Source organism: Ranitomeya variabilis, chromosome 6 (genome assembly GCF_051348905.1).
Source record: "Ranitomeya variabilis isolate aRanVar5 chromosome 6, aRanVar5.hap1, whole genome shotgun sequence".
Classification (NCBI taxonomy): domain Eukaryota; kingdom Metazoa; phylum Chordata; class Amphibia; order Anura; family Dendrobatidae; genus Ranitomeya; species Ranitomeya variabilis.
In genome coordinates this window covers 80,257,483-80,282,845 of record NC_135237.1, presented here as the reverse complement: position 1 = coordinate 80,282,845, position 25,363 = coordinate 80,257,483, and the positions used below count along the sequence as shown (strand labels likewise).

The 25,363-nt window shown below is 40.3% G+C and overlaps 1 protein-coding gene across 1 annotated transcript in view; it reads left to right on the top strand.

Annotated features, from left to right (window-relative positions):
• The window catches only part of DNAH11 (dynein axonemal heavy chain 11), a 390,030-nt gene that overhangs the window by 77,944 nt on the left and 286,723 nt on the right, over positions 1-25,363 (top strand). The window contains exons 9-19 of the mRNA XM_077268714.1: positions 49-216; positions 9,886-10,002; positions 10,750-10,887; positions 10,973-11,091; positions 11,242-11,437; positions 11,655-11,759; positions 13,578-13,973; positions 19,315-19,647; positions 20,305-20,559; positions 20,646-20,815; positions 24,090-24,312. Coding sequence (XP_077124829.1) covers positions 49-216; positions 9,886-10,002; positions 10,750-10,887; positions 10,973-11,091; positions 11,242-11,437; positions 11,655-11,759; positions 13,578-13,973; positions 19,315-19,647; positions 20,305-20,559; positions 20,646-20,815; positions 24,090-24,312 — 2,220 coding nt within the window. The remainder of the gene's footprint in view (positions 1-48; positions 217-9,885; positions 10,003-10,749; positions 10,888-10,972; positions 11,092-11,241; positions 11,438-11,654; positions 11,760-13,577; positions 13,974-19,314; positions 19,648-20,304; positions 20,560-20,645; positions 20,816-24,089; positions 24,313-25,363) is intronic.

Sequence of the window (25,363 nt, the reverse complement as noted above, 5' to 3'; positions counted from 1 at the left end):
TTTTGTTTTGAAAAGTTGCAACTATTTTTTTTTTTTTTCTTTTCATAGGATATATTGAAAACAACAATGGAATTTCAGAAGCTAGAAAAACTAGAGTTTGGAGGAAATCATGGGAATGCTTTGACTGAACAGGTCATGCATCTTCAAGAAGATTTTGACGATCGGTGCAAAGTGTTCAAAGAAAATTCCCAGGATCCTACAGATTATACAAACACGGTATTGCTTTCCTTAGCTAGATCCGTTTTGAATGAATTTCCTTAGGGTATGTTTCCACGTTCAGGAAACCAAACTCTTTGGACGCAGCGGAGACCCCGCTCCGCCCAAAGCGCCGGATTATGTTGCACGTGCGGTGATTCCGGATGTGTTCATTGAGCACAATCAGAATCACCGCATCTTATTCATTGACTGTGGTATTTATCTTGCGGAGATGGAGCGTCTCCGCAAGATAAATAGACCTGCTGCGCTCTATAAAGACGCGCCGCATGTCCGGATACATAAAATCCCCTCCACTATGCTGTAACATGTGGACAATACGACTGTACTCAGCGTCCAATCCGCAGCAAATCCTGATGTAATCCGGCACTTGGAAACATACCCTTAATGTTAGCCTTGTTGCTTCATGTGCAAACAAATGTTATTACATACATTACGCTGCTGTCATTTTAAATTTTTTTTTAAAATATTGACTATTAATATGTATTTTAATACTGTACATGATAAAAGCAGGATACATCTTTGAGCAAGAGAAAAACTACAATAACAAAGTACGCTATATAATGTGTTACTTAAAGGGAATCTGTCACCTCATTTGTTGTATAGAAGCTGCTGCCAACGCCACCACCAGGGGCTTATCTACAGCATTCTGTAATGCTGTAGATAAGCCCCTGATGATAAGAAAAACAAGTTAGATTATACTCACCTGGGGGGCGGTCCGGTCCGATGGGTGTCATGGTCCGGCGCCTCTCTTCTTGCAATGACGTCCTCTTCCTTGCTTCCTGTCGCGGCTCCTGCGCAGGCGTACTTTACCTGCCCTGTTGAGGGCAGAGCAAAGTACTGCAGTGTGCAGGCGCTGGGCCTCTCTGACCTTTCCCTGCACACTGCAGTACTTTGCTCTACCCTCAACAGGGCAGGTAAAGTACGCCTGCGCCGGAGCTGCGACAGGCGGTGGCCGCACCTTATATATGAAAAAGTAGGTGACCGATTCCCTTTGAAATCTGCTAACTTTACCTATGTTGTACAGTAACTTGCAATTGTTAGAGGATGCCTATGTATTACAATTACAGTCAAACAGTAACTATAAAGAAGGGTGGGATGAGACTTTTGTACAGTGGTGTATACTTAATGTTTAACCCTTCCCGACATGCGCCATATCTAATATATAAAGCTGAATGTGTGTGTGTATGTCCGGGATTGGCATCTGCACCGTCGCAGCTACAGCCACAAAATTTTGCACAGTCACACGTCTGGACCCCGAGAGCGTCATAGGCTATGTTGTGAGGCGAAATTTTAACCCCGCGCGTTCCAATTAATCAAACAATTTTGCCCCTATCTACATAATGGGGAAAAAGTGAAAGGAAAAGTGTTGGAGGCAAATTGACAGCTGCCAGATGTGAACAAGGGGGATTTAAAGAGTGAGAGCGATAGCGCCATACCGTACAATTGCTAAGGTGGGGCCCCGACATGGGATACTCACCACACACGGGGATATGAACACACACACAAAATGCGCCACACACTACCACGTGCTTGAACACATATCACCCTCAGCACACATTTCACCACACATACACCAACGTCGCCACATAAAAGTCGAAACACAAAAGTCGCTGCTCAAAACTCGCCACGCGCAAAACTCGCCACATGCAAAACTAGGCTTACGCAAAACTAGCCACACGTGCAAAAGTCACCTCATGGAAAACTCGCCACACGCAAACCTTGCACACGCGGAAAAATTGCCACATGCACAAAAGTTGCAACACATGCAAAAATTGCCTCACACAAAACTTGCACATACTCAAAATGCACCACACATAAAACTCGCCACGCGCAAAACTCGCCATGCGCAAAACTTGCTGCACACAACTTGCTACACTAACCTGTCACATGCAACTCGACACACAAAAAGTTGTTACACGCATGTCGCCACACAAAACTCATCTCACAAAAGTCGCTACATGCATGTCGCCACACGCAACTCAACACACACAACTTGACACATGAAACGCCCTAAAACACACACAAGTCTGGTATTAGCCTTCAAAAATAAAAATCTGATTAATAAGCAGACAAACTACAAGAGCAACAAATGTACCATATAGGAAATACGGCAGCTGTCAGTCACATGACCTGTCTATTATGTGTATGTGTGAGATAATATATACTGCCAGGGGGGAGGGCTTCCTGTTGGCAGGGGATTTATCAGGCTGCCAATTTAGCTTACAAATACTGAGGTAAAAATACTGAGCAAATAATGTGTGAATGAGGTCTAATACAGGAGGAGATGACACACAGATATATACTATATACAGGAGAAGATGACACACAGGTATATACAGGGGAGATGACACACATACAGTCATATGAAAAGGTTTGGGCACCCCTATTAATCTTAAGCTTAATGTTTTATAAAAATTATTTTTTTTGCAACAGCTATTTCAGTTTCATTCATCTAATAACTGTTGGAGACAGTAATGTTTCTGCCTTGAAATGAGGTTTATTGTACTAACAGAAAATGTGCAATCTGCATTCAAACAAAATTTGACAGGTGCATAAGTATGGGCACCCTTATCATTTTCTTGTTTAAAATACTCCTACCTACTTTTTACTGACTTACTAAAGCACTTTTTTTGGTTTTGTATCCTCATTGAGCGTTGAACTTCATAGCCAGGTGTATGCAATCATGAGAAAAGCTTCTTAAAGTGGCCACTTGCAAGTTGTTCTCCTGTTTGAATCTCCTCTGAAGAGTGGCATCATGGGCTCCTCAAAACAACTGTCAAATGATCTGAAAACAAAGATTATTCAACATAGTTGTTCAGGGGAAGGATACAAAAAGCTGTCTCAGAGATTTAACCTGTCAATTTCCACTGTGAGGAACATAGTAAGGAAATGGAAGAACACAGGTACAGTTCTTGTTAAGGCCAGAAGTGGCAGGCCAAGAAAAACATCAAAAAGGCAGAGAAGAAGAATGGTGAGATCAGTCAAGGACAATCCTCAGACCACCTCCAGAGAGTTACAGCATCAACTTGCTGCAGATGGTGTCACTGTGCATCGTTCAACTATACAATGCACTTTGCACAAGGAGAAGCTGTATGGGAGATTGATGCCAAAGAAGCCGTTTCTGCAAGCACGCCACAAACAGAGTCGGCTGAGGTATGCAAAAGCACATTTGGAGAAGCCAATTTCTTTTTGGAAGAAGGTCCTGTGGACTGATGAAACCAAGATTGAGTTGTTTAGTCATACAAAAAGGTGTTATGCATGGCGGCAAAAAAACAGTGCGTTGTATAGTTGACCGATGCACAGTGACACCATCTGCAGCAAGTTGATGCTGCAACTCTCTGGAAGTGGTCTGAGGATTGTCCTTGACTGATCTCACCATTCTTCTGCTCTGCCTTTCTGATGTTTTTCTTGGCCTGCCACTTCTGGTCTTAACAAGAACTGTACCTGTGTTCTTCCATTTCCTTACTATGTTCCTCACAGTGGAAATTGACAGGTTAAATCTCTGAGACAGCTTTTTGTATCCTTCCCCTGAACAGCTATGTTGAATAATCTTTGTTTTCAGACCATTTGACAGTTGTTTTGAGGAGCCCATGATGCCACTCTTCAGAGGAGATTCAAACAGGAGAACAACTTGCAAGTGGCCACTTTAAGTAGCTTTTCTCATGATTGCATACACCTGGCTATGAAGTTCAAAGCTCAATGAGGTTACAAAACCAAAAAAAGTGCTTTAGTAAGTCAGTAAAAAGTAGGTAGGAGTATTTAAAACAAGAAAATGATAAGGGTGCCCATACTTATGCACCTGTCAAATTTTGTTTGAATGCAGATTGCACATTTACTGTTAGTACAATAAACCTCATTTCAAGGCAGAAACATTACTGTGTCCAACAGTTATTAGATATATGAAACTGAAATAGCTGTTGCAAAAAAAACCATTTTTATAAAACATTAAGCTTAAGATTAATAGGGGTGCCCAAACTTTTTCATATGACTGTATATACAGGGGAGATGACACACAGGTATATACTATATACAGGAGGAGATGACATACAGGTATATACTATATACAGAAGGAGATGACACACACATATATACTATATACAGGGGAGATGACACACAGGTATATACAGGAGGAGATGACAGACTGGTATATACTATATACAGGGGAGATGACATACAGGTACATACTATATACAGGGGAGATGACACAGGTATATACTATATACAGGGGAGATGACACACAGGTATATACTATATACAGGAGGAGATGACACACAGTTGTATACTATATACAGGAGGAGATGACATACAGGTACAAACTATATACAGGGGAGATGACACACATATATACTATATACAGGAGGAGATGACACAGGTATATACTATATACAGGGGAGATGACACACGTATATGCTATATACAGGAGGAGATGACACACAGATATATACTATATACAGGAGCAGATGACACACAGGTATATACTATATACAGGAGGAGATGACACACAGATATATACTATATACAGGAGCAGATGACACACAGGTATATACTATATACAGGAGGAGATGACACACAGGTATATACTATATACAGGAGGAGATGACACACGTATATACTATATACAGGAGGAGATGACATACAGGTATATACTATATAAAAGAGGAGATGACACAGGTATATAGAGGAGGAGATGACATACAGCAGGTATATACTATATACAGGGGAGATGACATACAGGTATATACTATATACAGGAGATGACATGCAGGTATATACTATACATAGGAGGAGATGACATACAGGTATATAGTATATACAGAAGAGATGACATACAGGTATATACAATATACAGGAGGAGATGACATACAGCAGGTATATACTATTTACAGGGGAGATGACATACAGGTATATACTATATACAGGAGATGACATACAGGTGTATACTATATATAAGGGAGATGACAAACATGTATATACTGAGGGGAAAATGAGGGGTGTGAGGTGAAAATGAAAAGGTGTGAGTGCAAAATGAGAGGAGTGAGGGAAAATAGTGGAGTGATCAGAAAATGACGGATGTGAGGTCGAAATGACAAGTGTTAGGGGGGAATGAGAGGAGTGAGGGGGGAATGAGAGGAGTGAGGGGGAAAATAAGAGGAGTGAGGGGGAAAATGAGAGGTGTAAGGGAGAAAATGAGAGATGTGAGGGGGAAAATGAGAGGCGTGATGGGAATATAAGAGAATAAGAGAAGTGAGGTGCTATAACTAACCACAGATATTTACTATGCCCAGGCAACACCGGGCTCTTCAGCTAGTGTGTGTGTGTATATATATATATATATATATATATATATATATATATATATATATATATATATATATATATATATATTATACAGCGCCGCCGCAGGAGCTGCATTCCTATAAAGCGCAGTATATATACGGTGATGCTATTTCTGGTCACCTCGCTGCATCGCCTGGTGACCGGATTAATATGGCTGCTGTCTCTGACAGTACACCGGTATTCCATATGGTCATGACAAGGACACTATTTGAAGCGATCAAAAAATGTTTGCATTGTAGTGTTAATGCGCAGTGTCATCCCCGAGATGATCCTTAGTTTATTAATAATAATAATCTATTTATTTAGTGCCAACATATTCCGCAGCACTTTACAGTTTTAGCATACATTATCATCACTGTCCCCGATGGGGCTCACAATCTAAATTCCCTGTCAGTATGTCTTTGGAGTGTGGGAGGAAACCCACACAAACACGGGGAGAACATACAAACTCCTTGCAGATGTTGTCCTTGGTGGGATTTGATCCCAGGACTCCAGCACTGCAAGGCTGCAGTGCTAACCACTGAGCCACCGTGCTGCCCTATGACTTTGATCATCTATACAAAATTCGGCTAGTAGTTGACCACTTCTGCAAAAAATTTCCTGAGACGTACAACCCCCAAAGTGACATCTCTATGGATGAATCACTGGTTCATTTGCAAGGGAGGCTAAAATTATAACAATACCTGCACAGTAAGAGGGTCACGTATAGAATTAAACTGTACAAGCTGTGCGAGAGTACCTCGGGTTACACCCACAGATTTAGAGTCTACAAAGGGATGGACACCCCGATTAACCTCCCTGAATGCCACTCTGTACTGGGGGTAAGTGGGTGAATTTTATGGGAATTGCTGCACCCACTGCTGGCTCAAGGTTATTACCTCTACATTTATAACTTTTACACCAGCATCCCACTTTTCAAGACCCTCTCTGTCAGAGGTACAGTTGCATGCGGCACCATGCGAAAAAAATCAGAGAGGCCTGACTAAGCCTCTAATTGTTCAACTGCTGAGAAAGGGTGAAAGCAGAGCCCAATGCAGCGACAACATGCTGGTGGTCAAGTATAAGCACAAGAAGGATGTCTTTAAAACAGTAGTTTTACACCACATATGGGATATCGGCGTACTTGCGGGAAATTGCACAACAATTTTAAGGCTCCATTTTGTCCAGTTACTTTAACAAAAATAAAAAAAAATTGGGCTAAAAAATATTTTTGTGGAAAAAAATGTGTCTTGTTTTTGTTTTCACGGCTATAAATTTCAGGGGTCCATTTTCTTCTGTTATCCTTGTGAAAATAAAAAAAATTGGTCTAAAGTTAATTTTTTGTGAAAAAAAAAGTTAAATGTTTTCCTTCCACTTTCCATTAATTCCTGTGAAACAGGAATAAACTTCTTGAATGTGGTTTTGATCACCCGAGGGGTGCAATTTTTAGAATGGTGTCACTTTTGGGTATTTTCTGTCATATCGACCCCCCCAAAGTTTCTTCAAATGTAATGTGGACCCTAAAATAAACTTGTTTTGTACATTTTGTTGTAAAAATGAGAAATCGCTGGTCAACTTTTAACCCTTTTGAGAATCAAAAGTTTGAAAATTGTGAAGTTTTAAAAAAATGTTGCCAAACTTTCGATATTTTTACAAACGCAAGTTGTATTGAACATATTTTACTGCTATCATGAAGCACAATATGTCACAAGAAAACAGTCTCAGAATTGGTGGGATCCGTTGGTGTCCCAGAGTTATTACCTCCTAAAGTGACAGTGGTTAGAATTGAAAAAATTGGCCTGGTGAGCTTCGGGGTGAAGGGGTTAATGACCCTGTGGTATCAGATATTTAAGGAAATATAAGAAAAGGGGTTTCATTCCTCTTGCTATAAGGTTTCTGTAACCTGTTCCCTCCAAGAGATAAGAAGTGATAGTAGGTCCTACATTGGGTGCAGGTGTATGGAGTGTGCCCAGAAACTGTGCCTTCGCCATACTTGCCAAGGGTCAGCCGTGTTGCACAGCCAGTACCTGCTGCAAACAGCAGTGACCAGAGCAAGCTCTGATCGCTGCTGATTGACCATTAAAGAGAATCTGTCAGGTCATTTTTGCATACACTATAATAGTATCCTGAAATAAGGCTTGGCAGCCCTTTCAGGATATGTAACTTTTATTGTTGTACTTTGCCCCGTTTGTGTTGCTGTAAGCCCCTGAAAATTTATAGTCACACACAGGCAAGTCATATTTCACCCCTTCCCCCCTCACATAATCCCATAAACCTCGGACTTGCCATCTGCTTCATGTACTTATATGCAGCTGTCACACAAAGGTCAGGAGAGCAGACTGCCGGTCTGAGGATCGTGATGGAGGCAAGTAATCACTGACGCCGGCGCAGAGGAGTGGGTGAGATATTGTAACATGGCGCCGGGCAGGAGCCGTAGGAGAGGTACTCGTCTTCTGTGCCCCGTCACGCTACATGAAAATGGGGGTTCTGAGTGGGTGTATGGACTTTAACTATTGGGGTGTTACACCCTTGCAGGCCGCATTATGTTGGTGACTTTGGCAGCCCTGGACCAGATGTTGTAAAGTTCAATGAGGTAGACTACCGCTCAAAAATGAACTGTCTTTTACAGAACAATAATGTAAGTAGGAGTGGTTGTAGTGGACAGCAGGTGCATAATTTCATGGACATTTCTCTTAGAACATAAATTTTCATACACTTTCTGTTCCTTCCTTTGCTCTCTTTCCGTTATCCTCTCTCTATAGCTTTATCACCACCCAGCACAACACTTCAGAAGCTTCCCTGTTCTCCAACGACAGCACCACTAACCAGTAAGCGAGAGTCTTGTTTCTAAACCAGCGGTTCCGCATCCTTTCCCCCAAAGGGAAGCTACTTATATCACTATGGCTGTTACTTAGCTTCTCTACTTGCTAACATCTTGCAACTACTACACAGGGCACTCTCTGTCCCACTTTCCTTCTTAGTGGCGCCCAGTCACTTAGCTGTCAGATATCTCCGTACCGTCCCGCAAGGCTTCCTGCCCCAGACCTAGTCTCTGGAAAATCACTCACTCCTTCTAATGCTCTTCCTTGTATCTCCTTTAGATCATGCTGTCCATTATCTCTGTCTCCTCTCACTTTCAGGATACCTAATCCATGCGGCCCTGCTGACTTTTCAGACCAAAGGTCCGCTGTGGCTGCTGGTTAGGCCCCATCTGCCTTCCTGAAAGGAAACTCCCTCTGTCCCTTCACTTTAGCCTTTCCCACTCTGGGTTAGTCCCAACCCTTAACTTTACCTTTCCCTATCAACTGCCTGTAGCTGGACAAAACACAACCCATTACTAATAACACAATTCTAAACACATTGCACATCAAAAATAAATTTCAACAATGCAGGTGTCTTCAAAGGGGAACGTAGGCAGAACTTCCATCTTCTGACCCCACCCAGCCCCCAAGCGACTTAAGATAGTGGGAAGCTGATGGGTTGAGTTTAATAGGAAATTATTCATTTTCCTGTATACTGCAATACTGTAGCTTTGCAGGATATAGATCAAGGGTTCAAGCCATAACAGCAGGTTCCAGTTCCTAAGGGGACACAAAAATAAAGTAAAAAAAAAATCAAAAGAATATATATTTTTTTAAACTATAAAGGGTTTCCCAATATAAAATTAAAGAAATAAAAAAATCAAGGTATTTGATATATTCATGTCTGGAAAAGTCCAGTCTTTCAGAATATAAAATTATTTAACCTGTACCACAGTTTTGCTGTATTTATAAAAAATCATGGTCTTGTGTGAACGCCAGCCAGGAGTACTGTCATAGCAGGTAAGGGGGGCTTCAGCAGACCTCTGGATGTCACAGCAACCATTCCGCGCTCCAGAATCACGCGCGCGTTGCTGGGTCATTAGTGTGTCCCACGGGACGTGCCATGTAATTGTTGCTGTCACAGATTTAACCCAGCCATCATCTGCCAGCCCGCATCAAGATCAGGGAGCCAACATATGATGTACCAGTCATCATGTGTCAATAAGGGGCCGATGAATAGGTATGAAGACAAAATCCTAAAAACAATGGCAGAATTTAGTTTTTATTTTCCATATTTTTCCCCACTTTGAATTTTTTCCATTTTTTTCAGGATATATTCTCAAGTAAAATAAATGGTGTAATTCAAAACCATATGTAATCCGACAAAAACCAAGCCCTCATATAGCTATGCTGACAAAAAAATAAAAAAGTTATGGCTCTTAAAAGAATGGAAGAAAAAAAATAGTAGAGACCAAGATGTTAGCTTCTAAATTATCGCTATAGCAATTTATATATATATTGTGAAATATGTCTTTTAATATTTTTTTTGCAGGTATTTGAAAATGATTACACAGAGTTTAAAGCCAAAGTTTTAGACCTCGAGACTCAGATTGCAACAATGATATGTCTTGCTTTTAAAGATTGCTCTGGCCTGGAGTCTGCTTTCAAGGTAAACGTGTGTTTTAAGGTGTGAAAAAAAGTTGTTACTATGGACCATTCCATAAAATGGATATATTTATTAAAAATTCAAGAAGTAAAGCAGCTAAAAGCCCAATTTTAATATGTGCTTTTCTTCAAATAATCTAATTTTATGGACCATCTATACAGTACAATTCTATGGCATTAAATGTTTTTCTTTTTTTTTTTAATTGGTTATATTAGGTGAGAGATATTGACTGCTGTGACAGGGTCACTGGCACAGTATATGAGGGGAGATATGTGTCACTGTGCATGTTGGCGTCAGTGGTATGAAACCAGGATATGTTTCCTCCAGCACACTAAGTGTTGGGAGGGTTATAGTAAGCTGCATACATGGTCTGGTTTTATGTGAGCACTCAGAGAGTGGGAGGGAGGGTGCTCACCATATCTCTTCCTGCAGAGCCAACACCGGCATGTGTACTAGCAGGACCTGCAGAGATGTCACAATCATGTGATCGTCACATGGTGCTGGTTAAATACCTGGACATGAGAGAGAGTCTGTGTGTTGTCCGCAAGACTCCTGTTCTTCATGAAATCTGTATTTTCTCATCTTGGGAACAAGCTTTAGACATGAGAACTCATCCACTATTGTACTGCCTTATAAAAGCCTGACCTCTAAATTCCAAATTGTCATCATTTGTTGACGTTGCTTTCAGTGAACCATATGATTCCTCATTGTAGATTTGATATTTTGCTTTATTAATTTTTTGTTTCTTAGCTCTTGGCTATCGCTGGTTATTTTCTTGAAAGACAGACCATATTGGATTTATTCAGCTCAAACTATTTCACGCTTCTTCAGATGTTTAGTAACGAACTTGACAAATGCAAGATCTTATATGATGAGCAAGTCAGTCAGGTGAGAACCAAACCATTGTAAAATGTTAGATCATATTATCCATAGTAATGTTCCCAAACTCATAGAATCTTTAATTTTTTCACAGATGGAGAATTTTATGGTACACAAAAATATGCCACTACTTTCGGGAATCCTGAAATGGACCAAGGAACTGAAAGACAGGATACAGACAATGTGGTCCAACTTCAGGTTCATCCAGCATGAGTAAGCTGCTGTCATATCGTACTTGTCAATACGTAGGCTTGGATACTTGTCAGTGCCTCCAAATTTTTGTGAAAATTTGCTAATTTGCTCTCATCCAGTGAAATGAGCATTATTTTCATGAAAACCCATCCTATTCTACTATTTGTTTAGAAGCATGGAAAGTCCAGAAGCTTCATCCATTTATCAGAAATATATGGAGATGATGACTTTGCTAGACCAACATGAGGACAAGGCATATGACCAGTGGATATCTCAAGTGGATGAGGTCTGCAACTTCAATCTAGACCAACCACTGATAAAACGTAACCATGATGATGGTCTTCTTAGTGTGAACTTTGATCCTAAGGTAAATAACCTTTTATTTTTAATATGGAAATAAAATGTTAATTAAATTTCGAGGTAAGAAGGGATTGCAGAGTTTAGTTTTGATTAAATGGCCTCCATAATTTTGTCCTTCATAGGGTGTTAGGATTTATATTGTACATTTCAGTTACCAATTTATTTTTATAATTTTAAAGAAGAAATTTGATATTTACTATTTCTCTGGCTAATTCTTTCTGCAGTTAGTAGCGGTATTAAGGGAGGTCAAATATCTTCAAGTACTGAATCACACAGATCTACCCAAGGCTGCTTTAGATATCTTTGAAAAAAAGGAAATCCTACACAAGGTATGTCTGTTTCATGGTAACATTTAAGATTTTGTTTGCAAAGTATTTTATACCTTAAATTATCTGTCAGAAATATGGAGCTTCCAGATACAAAATAAAAAGGTTTCAAATGAATCTGTCACCAAATGTCACTGTATAATCTGCATACCTTTATTACTGTAAATATATTTCTTTGACCTGATGAGACTAGTGTACTTTCTCTTAAAAATCTATGTCAAAATTCCTGTATAAAACTTTTATAACATTTTACCGCCCACCCAGCGAAATTAAAGTGAGCGTTATATGAGTCCAGATAAATAGATTAAATAGATATACAGTCATCATGGCATGAAAGTACACCAGCCTCATCAGGATAAAAAAAAAGAAAAGTAAAAACTTTGTACACACGAGACCCATGTAACAAATCTATTATATAGTTATGTATTTTTAAATAAAATTGTGTTTATTTTTTTTGGTATTTTCTGACTCCATTCTTCATTATAATTTTACATATTAGTTTATTTTTTTTATTATTTACACATTTATTATTTTACATAACAGGTTGTATGTAGGCTGTATAGGTTTACATCTATTGGTGGTCCCAGGGCTGGTGCTTGCATCTGTCACACATTTATAGCATAAACAATGGATTTTTTGCATTTAGGTTTGATCAAAAATGTTGCACCTGTTTGCTTTTAAGGCCGGTGTCACACTGACCGTATGGTAAATCGGTCCGAGTCTCCCTGCCGAGAGCTGCACAAGTGTTCTCCGTATGGTCATCTGTGTGTAATGCGTTTGCAATGCGATGATGCGATTTTCTCCCACCTATGTATCCGTATGACATCCGTATGGCTTTACATTTCTCACTGCTTTTCCCCAATGAATTTAATGGCTTAGTAGGCTGAAATGAGGAAAATGTGTGCGTGTTTGTCGCAATTCACACTGATGGTCCGTGTGGTGTCCAAGTTTTTCTCGCACCCACAGGCTTGCATTGGCGAGCATCGGACGATATACACGTACAATCGCAGTATGCTGTGATTTTACACGCACATAGAATACGCCCGAGAAAAAAATGGTGATGTAAAAAATGGTGATGTGAGCTGCCCCATAGATTAACACTGGTCCGAGTGCTGTGTGATGTTTTCTCGCATAGTACTCATCCGTATTCTACGCTAGTGTGACCCCGGCCCAAGGCTATTTCCCTGCACATTGCTGGCTACAGAATGAGAATCTGTCAGATAGCCAATTTGATGAATGGTTTGTAACATTTTCCATTATCTTTCTTTTACTGAACTTTTCTATTCTGATTTATGACCACATGATTGTTGAGCTGAACTTTGATGTGGTCATAAATCAGTTGAGAGGAGCTCAGAAGAACACCGATAACCGCTACAAACTCCCAATATGAACTATCAAACTGACAGATTCTCAGATTATTCATTCTGCAGCCACCAATGTTCAGGGAAACAAACGGCCCATAAAAGCCAACTAGTACAAACTTTCAAATCCAACCTACCAGTAATTGCTAAAATTATTTTTAGGCCAATATATATATGCATTTTGGTTAAAAAATAAAACAATAATAATAAACAAATAATACTCCCCATTCCCCAGAGGGTATCAAGTCCAGGGATCAACTTGCAATGTTCAATGCTGCATTAATGATCAGAAGATGTAGTATGGGATCATAGATAGAAGACAATGAGTTTGCATGGATAAAGGTGTACAGATTGTATTATTCTAATTTTGAATCAAGTTGTTGTATTCACAGTTTTCATGATTCTATTGCAGACAACCTCATTATTACCATTTCTAACATTTTTGTTATTTTTGTAAAAGTATATTGGCAGCCTGGAGCTTGCGGTCCATTGGTACAATACAGTGAAGAAGTCCGTGCTAGAAGTGGAATACCCTTTGATTAAGGATGACATGGCGGCTATCGATGAACAGCTACGAGATGCTGAGGAGCGTTACACCTGGAACAGCGGAGACTGCTGGGACTATATTGTACAAGTGAAGTCCGTTATCTATGATTTGGAGCGGAGATTACAGAAATCTAAAGACAATGTAACCACAATGCAGCAGATTATGAATTCATGGGCTGAACAGGCATTGTTTTCACGGAAAGACAACAAAAAGGAATCACTCATTAATCTGGAAGACAAAAATGAAAGATTAAGTAAAAAGTATAAATCCATCCAAGAAGATGGCAGCAGACTGCGCAGTCTTGCTGAGGTTTGTTAATTTTCTTTAAGTGTACAATTACAAATTTTCTCTGTGACTCAAACCACCTGTTTACTAGAAAAACCAGCATCACCCACACACAATTTCAATGTTTTCATATGCTGGATCGATATGTAATACAAGGAAAGCACTTTCCATAATTAACTACCCTGCTTCATCTAATGCATAATAGCAGATGATGAGACTAATCATAACTAGAGTTGAGCAAATTTTTCAAAATTCGGTTCCGATTACGATCGGTGTCGAATATTGTATTTGCAATATTCGCCGAACATCATTGGAGTCAATGGGAGTCGAAATGACAGAATATGTTCAGAACCAATCATCAAACATAAATTTAGCACAAATAGGGTACAAATAAGGCAAATTCATATTCAGCGACTGATTCCAAACATATTCGCTCAACTCTAATCATAACCCACCTTTAGCACCATTTTTTTTTTATTCGTTTAGGTCCAAAATTCTGTGCTGATAAATTGCTTTATATACAGTACAGACTAAAAGTTTGGACACACCTTCTCATTTAAAGATTTTTCTGTATTGTCATGACTATCAAAATTCTACATTCACACTGAAGGCATCAAAACAATGAATTAACACATGTGGAATTATATACTTAACAAAAAAGTGTGAAACAAATGAAATTATGTCTTATATTCTAGGTTCTTCAAAGTAGCCACCTTTTGCTTTGATGACTGCTTTGCACACTCTTGGCATTATCTTGATGAGCTTCAAGAGGTAGTCACCGGGAATGGTCTTCCAACAATCTTGAAGGAGTTCCTAGAGATGCTTAGCACTTGTTGGCCTTTTTGCCTTCACTCTGCGGTCCAGCTTACCCCAAACCATCTCGATTGGGTTCAGGTCTGGTGACTGTGGAGGCCAGGTCATCTGGCGTAGCACCCCATCACTCTCCTCCTTGGTCAAATAGCCCTTACACAGCCTGGAGGTGTGTTTGGGGTCATTGTCCTGGTGAAAAATAAATGATGGTCCAACTAACCGCAAACCGGATGGAATAGCATGCTGCTGCAAGATGCTGTGGTAGCCATGCTGGTTCAGTATGCCTTCAATTTTGAATAAATCTCCAACAGTGTCACCAGCAATGCACCCCCACACCGTCACACCTCCTCCATGCTTCACGGTGGGAACCAGGCATGTAGAGTCCATCCGGTCACCTTTTCTGCGTTGCACAAAGACACGGTGGTTGGAACCAAAGATCTCAAATTTGGACTCATCAGACCAAAGCACAGATTTCCACTGGTCTAATTTCCATTCCTTGTGTTCTTTAGCCCAAACAAGTCTCTTCTGCTTGTTGCCTGCCCTTAGCTGTGGTTTCCTAGCAGCTATTTTACCATGAAGGCCTCTGCACAAAGTTTCCTCTTAACAGTTGTTGTAGAGCTGTGTCTGCTGCTAGAACTCTGTGTGGCATTGACCTGGTCTCTAATCTGAGCTGCTGTTAACCTGCGATTTCTGAGGCTGGTGACTCGAATAAACTTATCCTCAGAAGCAGAGGTGACTCTTGGTCTTCCTTTCCTGGGGCGGTCCTCATGTGAGCGAGTTTCTTTGTAGCGCTTGATGTTTTTTGACACTGCACTTGGGGACACTTTCAAAGTTTGCCCAATTTTTCGGACTGACTGACCTTCATTTCTTAAAGTAATGATGGCCACTCGTTTTTCTTTACTTAGCTGCTTTTTTCTTGCCATAATACAAATTCTAACAGTCTATTCAGTAGGACTATCAGCTGTGTATCCACCAGACTTCTGCTCAACACAACTGATGGTCCCAACCCCATTTATAAGGCAAGAAATCCCACTTAGTAAACCTGACAGGGCACACCTGTGAAGTGAAAACCATTCCCGGTGACTACCTCTTGAAGCTCATCAAGAGAATGCCAAGAGTGTGCAAAAAACAGTCATCAAAGCAAAAGGTGGCTACTTTGAAGAACCTAGAATATAAGACATAATTTCAGTTGTTTCACACTTTTTTGTTAAGTACGGTATATAATTCCACATGTGTTAATTCATAGTTTTGATGCCTTCAGTGTGAATGTAGAATTTTCATACTCATGAAAATACAGAAAAATCTTTAAATGAGAAGGTGTGTCCAAACTTTTGGTCTGTACTGTATCTTCATAGCAGTTTCTGCTCTAATTGTCCATGACACCACTCCAGATCCCCTGTATAACTACTGTATATAATTGGGGTCTGTTAAAATTTTGTTTTTCTTCATTTGAAAGCTCCCTCCCGCTGCATTTGCTAAACATATCCATGCACTCAGAGCAGGATTAACGTGTGTTTTTTTTTTTTTGCATACAGTGGTCTGGTTTGCGCAGCAGATATACCACGAATAAAAAGTCTACACACCCCTGTGCCAGGTTTTTGTCATGTAAAAAAAAATTATATCATGAAGAATCATTTCAGATTTTTTGCACTTTTAATGTCAGCCATAATCGCTACTAATCCATTGAGAAACAACCTGAAATCATTTTGAGAGGGAAAATGCTAAAATAACTAAATTAAAATAATGTGGTTGCATCCCTTTTATTATTCAGGATGTGGTTGTGTTCAAATTTAGCCAATCACATTTAATCTCATGTTAAATAGTAGTCAGTACACAGCTGCCATCATTTACAGTGATTCGTATTAACCACATATAACATTTAGCTGTTCTAGTAGGATTTTCCTAATTTTTCCTTAGTTGCATTTTACAGTAAAAGCCATAGTCCATAAACTGCTTACAACACAGCAAAGGAATCACATTGTTGAAAGTTGTGTGAGGAAATGTGTACAAAACAATGTCCAAGTCATTAAATATGCGATGGAACACTGTCAAGACGATCACAAAGAAGTGGATTAAATTTGTCACAACAGTGGCATTACCTAAAACTGAACATCCCTCAAAAAATGGTTTTGGAGGCTGTCCAGAGTCCCACAGCAACATTGAAGGAGTTGCATGAATTTCGTGCAAGTACTAGTTGAGTACTGCATAGGAAAAGAATCTCCTATATTCTTCATATGTCTCGCTTGTGTGGGACAGGGTGGCAATATGCAAGTTTTTTTTTTTTTTTTAATACTAAGGAAAATCTCCAAACTCTGCTATGTTTTGCCAAACCCTACATCAAGTCTGCAAAAAGCATGTGGGAAAATGTGTTTTGTTGAGAGCAAGGTTGAACTTTTCGGTCAGAATTCCAAAAGGTATGTTTGGTACAATGCCTGCACTGTGCATCACCAGAAGAACACCATACCCACAGTGAAGCTTGGCGGAGGCAGCATTGTACTTTGGGGCTGTTTTTTGGCAGCTGGAAGTGAGTTTTAGGCAAGATGAGGGGAATTAAGAGCAATTACAGATATCAATCAATTTTGCAACAAACCTTCAGGTCTCTGCTAAAAAACTTAAGAGGAATTTCCCCTTCAGCATGATGACGACTATAAGCATACCTCTAAATCAACAAAAGAATGGCTCCTCAGAATAAAATCAAAGTTTTGGGATGATTCCGCCAGAGTCCAGACCTGAATCAAATTGAAAATCCTGTAGGTTGACCTCAAGAGGGAACTGTACACAGGAGATGCCCTCACAATCTGAAAGATTTAGAGCTGCTGCAAGGAAGAGTGGGCAAAGTGACAATTTTAGATGTGCCGTGCCCAAAAAGACTGAATGCTATCATAAATTCAAATACTTCAACAAAGTAGTAGATTAAGGGTGTGAATATTTATGCAACCACATTATTTTAATTCTATATTATTATTTTTTTTTAACTCAAAAAGATTTCAGTCAATTTTTGATCAGGATTATTTGGATGTTTTGGGTTGTCATTATGATTTAAAAAGAGAAAACGCAGTAGCTTGACAATAAATGGCTTCACTCAACCACTAACCACTAGTGGAGAAAAAGTTTTGGTGTTATCATTCATAATCTCTGAAAAAAGGCCAAGAAAGCAAAAATTCTGCCAGGGTATGTAGACTTTTGAGCACAGCTGTATCTTTTATGTTGCCTATGTCAAAGGCTTCTGTTGGAGGTACAACACAGGGAACACTCCCAGGCTCAGCATATACCTTCGGTAGAAGCAAAAAGCTAGATGTGATCAGAGCTTTAAAGGGAATCTGTCACCCATTTTTGGCCTATAAGCTGCGGCCACCGCCATCAGGGGCTTATCTACAGCATTCTGTAATGCTGTAGATAAGCCCCCGATGTATCCTGAAAGATAAGAAAAACAAGTTAGATCATACTCACCCAGGGGCAGATAAAGTACGCCTGCGCTGGAGCCGCAACAGGAAGCAAAGAAGAGGACGTCATCGTATGAAGATGGGAGGCGCCGGACCCGGCCCGCGACGTCCATCGGACCAGACCGAACCGGGACCACCCCTGGGTGAGTATAATCTAACTTGTTTTTCTTATCTTTCAGGTTACATCGCGGGCTTATCTACAGCATTACAGAATGCTGTAGATAACCCCCTAATGGCGGTAGCCGCAGCTTATAGGCCAAAAATGGGGTGACAGATTTCCTTTAAAGAGGCATTCCCATATGCATTTATCACATATTAACATTATATGCCACAAATGTCTAAAAGATGTTGGTCCTATTTCTGGAACTTGCACCTTTTCAGAGAATCAGGTTCTTCCAACCCAGATTAACTCTGATGAGGTGGCCGATGCATCCAGGTGGGAATCTAAATGGAGCACATTGCGATACTTAAACTGTAAAGCGCTGCGGAATATGTTGGCGCTATATAAATAAAGATTATTATTATTAATACTCTCTCCAGTCACTTCTATGGGAGTTGGTGAGACCATACACATGACAGACCTATTTATTAAAATGTTTGAGTTTGGTCTGTAAATTGAACCAAACTGGAACAAGCCTCCATTTTTTTTCTGTTGGTGAACCATTGGTGCTATAAAGCCATGGAATAACAGCTGTATGTGCTATGTACTAGAAAAATTGAACTTGTGAATTCAACCTAACCATGTACCGTAAATTATAATCTTCCAACAATAGGATGAGCCCGAGAACCTACTATATACTGTTCATGCAGTGAAATTAATAACACTACAGTATGCAATAGACTCCTGAACTCGCCCTAGTGGAGGCAAATGTTATCTTTACGCTCTATAACTTTGCTCATCACATTAAAAAACTGTCTTCAACTACCATAAAGATGGGTATTTGGATATGCCCAGGATTCTGCTTAGCATAGAATATAACTACTGGTAAAGCTGTTAGATAGGAGAAAAATGTATTTGCTTGTCTCTTAAATTCCATCTTCTCTTCTTACATTTCATAATATGGATGAATCTACCATAATTTGTACACTTGTGTCAAATCATATTTCCCCAGGAAAACATGAAACTTCTAAAGGCCGTTCCAGATGTAGATGCATGGAAAATCTATATGGAGTACATGGACGACATTGTGACAGATGGACTCTATAATACTATTTTTCATTCTTTGGAGTTCTTTGTAGACAACACAGATGATAGATTAAAGCCGGCTCCTTTATTTGAGGCACAAATGTGTCTAAGTGGTAATGAAATTGTATTTAAGCCCTCCTTACAGAAAGAAGATGGAGATGGTCTCTATGACCTCATGGAAGAACTTCTAGGTGACATTTTTAAAATATCAGGACAAGTGAAGAGAATTGCAAAACATTTTGGCGAAGACAATTACCAGGTAATTGCCCAACAGTTATGAGAAAAGCTCAGAAACTGTTAGATTACATGATGACATGTTTCATTGTTCCCAGGGGCATTGCTAAGGATTTAAAAAAACAGAACATATTATGAAGCTATGCTATGATCGGATGATATACCCCCTATCAGTACTCTATCTGATTATTACTGTGTAATAAACATCAGCAATATTTGGATTGATTGATGAAATTTTCTTTTCTGTACCTCATACGTATAGCTCAGACCTCCATAACCACTTCTCCCAGTCACAACTTGTCTCTTCAGAGTTTGCCTTGCATAGTGTTGATGCCCATTTTGTTCCGCACCCAATAATAGTAACTCTTAGTGCCCCTGTAGCTATAATCTGACAACTTGGTTCTATTTGGGGAGAGAAAGCTCATTTTAACAATCATTCTGTTCCCCTCTGTATTTGTTGAACTTGTTAAACAGGCTAGTGTATGAGTGCCGATCGATTTGTTAATATGGTTAATTGGCGCTCGTTACCTAGCCAAAATAAGCCTGTTTCCTCTGAGCCGGTATATCAGATTTTAGGGAACCCATTTCCTAATATTCTTCTAGCGAGTTTGCTATCAGGAAGTAAGATTTGGCAAGAAATATTAACCATGTTAATGTTCTGGGCTTTTCTTATGCGTCTCAGAATGACCTAGATGAAATGAGTGACCTTTCAGAAATCCGACAAGGAATTATGGAGAAGATTACAATTGTTATTAGCAAAGTCTTAGATTTCAGAAGCACATATGATTCCTATTCTTACCTGTGGACGGATGACAGATCGGAGTTCATGAGACAGTTTCTTTTATATGGTCATGTGTTAACATCAGAAGAAATAGAGGCCCATGTTGATGATGGAGTTCTGGAAAATCCACCCTCCATAGATCAATTTAAAGACCAGGTAATAAGTCACATTAAATCTGGATGTAACTCCTCCTCCACTTACAAAACTGCAATAATTTAGAAATTATTTTCTTTTCATTCTAGATTGACATCTATGAAAACCTTTACACCCAGATGTTTTCTTCTGAGGATACCATGGTTTTTGAAAGTTGGTTCAGGCTGGATTTAAAGCCTTTTAAAATGAGCATGCTTATGGTCATAAGGAAATGGAGCTGGATGTTTAAGGAGCATCTTCTCAGATTTGTTGTGGACAGGTGAGCAGTCCCTGCATTACTGCATACTTTTGGTAAGGCTATTTTATCTAGTTATTTCTGAGGGCAAACATACTCATAGTATTGTAACTAAATTCAGCAGCTTGAATTTTACACTCAAATCCACCTATTAAATATTAGTTTGCAGGATTATCAGATTTTCTACATTTGTATAAAGCACCACTCCAGGGATTTTAGTTTTTAATTTCACATCTGGAGTGGTGCAACTATTCCCTGATCCTAGTATTATACTCACCAGCCAGCATCTTCAGCTGTTCCTGACCACTGTTCAGAGCCACCATCTTGTGACAGCAACTTCTGACTTACCGGAAGTCAGAGGTAATAGTCACAAGTACTCAATGTAAATCTAAAAGAGCCCTTTTCTGGCTCTTTTAAACTTACATTGAGTAGTGACTTACGGCAAACACTGGAGCCATCCGGCAGGTCACAACCTGTAGAAGACTGACCGGAGCGGCGCAGATAACGGAAGAGAGTGGCGGCCGGTAAAATAAAAAACCTGCTGGAGTGCTGCTTTAATTGGGCCAACAAAAATATTTGTCATATCTTTCTTATTAGGGACACATTACCTCTTCCTCACTTCATACTGTGTAAGGTCTCCTTCCTTAAAGGGAACCTGTCACCCCAAAACTCGAAGATGAGCTGCAGCCATCGGCATCAGGGGCTTATCTACAGCATTCTGTAATGCTGTAGATAAGCCCCTGATGTATCCTGAAAGATGAGAAAAAGAGGTTAGATTATACTAACCCAGGGGCGATCCCACTGCGGTCCTGGTCCGATGGGCGTCACGGTCCGGTCTGTGGCCTCCTATCTTCTTACGATAAAGTCCTCTTCTTGTCTTCACGCTGCGGCTCCGGCGCAGGGGTACCTTGTCTGCCCTGTTGAGGGCAGTGCAAAGTACTGCAGTGCGCAGGCGCTGGGCCTCTCTGACCTTTCCCGATGCCTGCGCACTGCAGTACTTTGCTCTGCCCTCAACAGGGAGGACAAAGTACCCCTGCGCCGGAGCTGCGGCGTGAAGACAAGAAGAGGACGTCATCATAAGAAGATAGGAGACCCTGGACCGGACCGCGATGCCCATCAGACCGGGACCGCCCCTGGGTGAGTATAATCTAACCTCTTTTTCTCATCTTTCAGGATATATCGGGGGCTTATCTACAGCATTACAGAATGCTGTAGATAAGCCCCTGATGCCGGTGGCCACAGCTTATCTTTGATTTTTGGGGATGACCGGTTCCCTTTAATATATTCCAATGTCTTTGCAGTCACCAAACTGTTCTCTATCTAAGGGTACCGTCACACAGTGCAATTTTGAACGCTACGACGGTACGATTCGTGACGTTCTAGCGATATCGTTACGATATCGCAGTGTCTGACACGCAGCAGCGATCAGGGACCCTGCTGAGAATCGTACGTCGTAGCAGATCGTTTGAAACTTTCTTTCGTCGCTGGATCTCCCGCTGTCATCGCTGGATCGTTGTGTGTGACAGCGATCCAGCGATGAGTTCGCTGGTAACCAGGGTAAACATCGGGTAACTAAGCGCAGGGCCGCGCTTAGTAACCCGATGTTTACCGTGGTTACCAGCGTAAAAGTAAAAAAAAACAAACCGTACATACTCACCATCTGATGTCCGTCAGGTCCCTTGCAGTCTGCTTCCCGCTCTGACTGTGAGCGCCGGCCGGAAAGTGAGAGCAGATCACAGCGGTGACGTCACCGCTGCGCTCTGCTCTCAGTGTACGGCCGGCACTGTCAGAGCAGGAAGCAGACTGCAAGGGACCTGACGGACATCAGATGGTCAGTATGTACTGTTTGTTTTTTTTTACTTTTACGCTGGTAACCACGGTAAACATCGGGTTACTAAGCGCGGCCCTGCACTTAGTAACCCGATGTTTACTCTGGTTACCAGCGAACCTCGGCATCGCTCCAGCGCCGTGATTGCAAAGTGTGACCGCAGTCTACGACGCTGGAGCGATAGTCATACGACGCTGCGACGTCACGGATCGTGCCGTCGTAGCGATCGTAATTGCACGGTGTGACGGTACCCTAAGACCATAAGTAAACAATAGGAAGGAGAGAAATCAAACATTTCTATCTCCCTTTATCTGAGACTACAGACTACATGCTGTGAAAGGGGACAGGGAGCAGAACTTCCGCACACAGCATTATTGTTAGCCATGAATCCAAGAAGTGGTTGTAGAAAATGTTCTCAGAACTGCTCCGTTGTAAAACTATATTGCATGAACATAATTTTCTAAGTAGGGTTTTTTTTCCATTGAAGTTAGCTGTAAGACACAAATACAACAGTAATAATAATAATTAGTTTTTAAATATTAATTTCCTTTAAATGTGTCTACAAATAATATTTTTTAATGCTATAATATCTTAATGATTTTTATGTGTGCAATATTAATTTGATTCTGCTTTGAGTGTTAGTGTTAATACATTTGCTGTGTTAATGCAGTGATTGAATTCAATGTTAATTTTGCGTAGTTAAAAAGCAGAATTATTTTACTTCTCTTTTATTTAATGCGCTCCTACTTTTGGTTTCAACAGCAGCATCAACCCAGCATGTGTGAGAGCACTCATTGCTTCCACTTTTAATAGAGACATGGCATATGTGGGTCATCCATTTTCAAGTGCATTCCATATTATTACTGTTGGACTTATAAGCTTATAATGGCGTCTATCTGGGTTGCAATGTTTCCAATGGTAGAAATAGCTCTAGACCCCATTCAGTTCTTGCCTTAAAGTAGCATTCCCATTAAAGATTTTATCTTCTAAATAAAATTGCAATCATCATGTTATATAGCTCTGTCTACCTACAATTGCTCATTTTGTCTTTCTACCCAGTTAATTCTTCTCTCTTCTCTTTTCTATGCTCTATGTAGAAACATGAGTAATCCCCCTCTTCAACTCCTGACCCAGCTGCTCTGCTTCTCCCCCTTGCCAGGGACTTTTGCAGGGAAATTTGACCTCCTGTTGCTTCATAGAGCTTAGAAAGATTCAGCTAGTCACTTTTTAATCACGTGATGTCATAGATTTGATGGAAAAGAGAAAAATTAACTGGGTAGAAAGGCAAAATGAGCAATTGTAAGTACACAGTGCTGTATGATATGACGATTGCAATATATTAAGAGGATACAAATTTTGATGGCAGGCGGAGGGCTTCTTTAAAGGAAAATACAAAATGGGATAAATGCCAGTGTGAACAGGGAATTACATTTTTGTGCACTGATATAAACATGTTTTGTATTTTCTTAGTTTGTCTGACCTGGAGGAATTTGTTGAGGTGACAGATGCTGGTCTTCAGCAGAAAGTGCCAGAAGGAGATTACAGTGCACTCATTGGCGTTATGGAGCACATTATGGCAGTGAGAGACAGACAGGCAGCAACCGATGAGCTCTTCGAACCTATTAAACAGACCATTACTTTGTTAGAAAGTTATGGGCAAAAGCTGCCAGATCAGATTTACACACAACTGGAGGTAAATTTTCTCTGTGCATTACCAGCTTGCTTGTTCTATTTTATTAAAAATGGAGGTCAAGGCTGCTTATGCTTAAAATTACGAATCTGTACTATCCTCTAGTTCAAACTTCCTCCTGAGTTCTATGTTTACAAGGTATGTAACAGTGACATCATGTCTACAGCACCATTATTGCAGCAAATCAATGTGAATGGTTTTGTGCCACCTACGTAAGCATCTACTCTGAGCCCAATGGTTGACTGCAGCAGTCACGTGCTGTCGATGTGATATCACTCACCAGCCAAGTAAGCAAAGAAATCCAGCAAGCTGTGAAATTGGAACTGCAAAGGTACGGATTACTTATTTTATTATTGTAAAGTACACTTCTCAAAAAAATAAAGGGAACACTAAAATCTCACATCCTAGATATCAACGAATGAAATATTCCAGTTGCAAATCTTTATTCATTACATAGTGGAATGTGTTGAGAACAATAAAACATAAAAATGATCAATATAAATCACAACTAATATCCCATGGAGGTCTGGGTTTGGAATGATACTCAAAAATCAAAATGGAAAATCAAATTACAGGCTGATCCAACTTCAGTGGAAATGCCTCAAGACAGGGAAATGATGCTCAGTAGTGTGTGTGGCCTCCACATGCCCGTATGACCTTCCTAAATGCCTAAGCATGCTCCTGATGAGGCGGCAGATGATCTCCTGAGGGATCTCCTCCCAGACCTGGACTAAAGCATCCGCCAACTCCTGGACAGTCTGTGGTGCAACAAAAAAACAAAACAGACTGACAGCACTCACTGTTGACTGGGGCGCTCGTTCCACATCCAGGGAACCGTCCTGGATATCGTCAGACCAAATTGTATATATTGAACAGCGCTCCATCCAGGTGTAAAAGTCTTCAATACAAACTTTATTTAAGCCATAGTAAAACAGCGACGTTTCGACCACAACATGGTCTTTATCAAGCATGATAAAGACCATGTTGTGGTCGAAACGTCGCTGTTTTACTATGGCTTAAATAAAGTTTGTATTGAAGACTTTTACACCTGGAT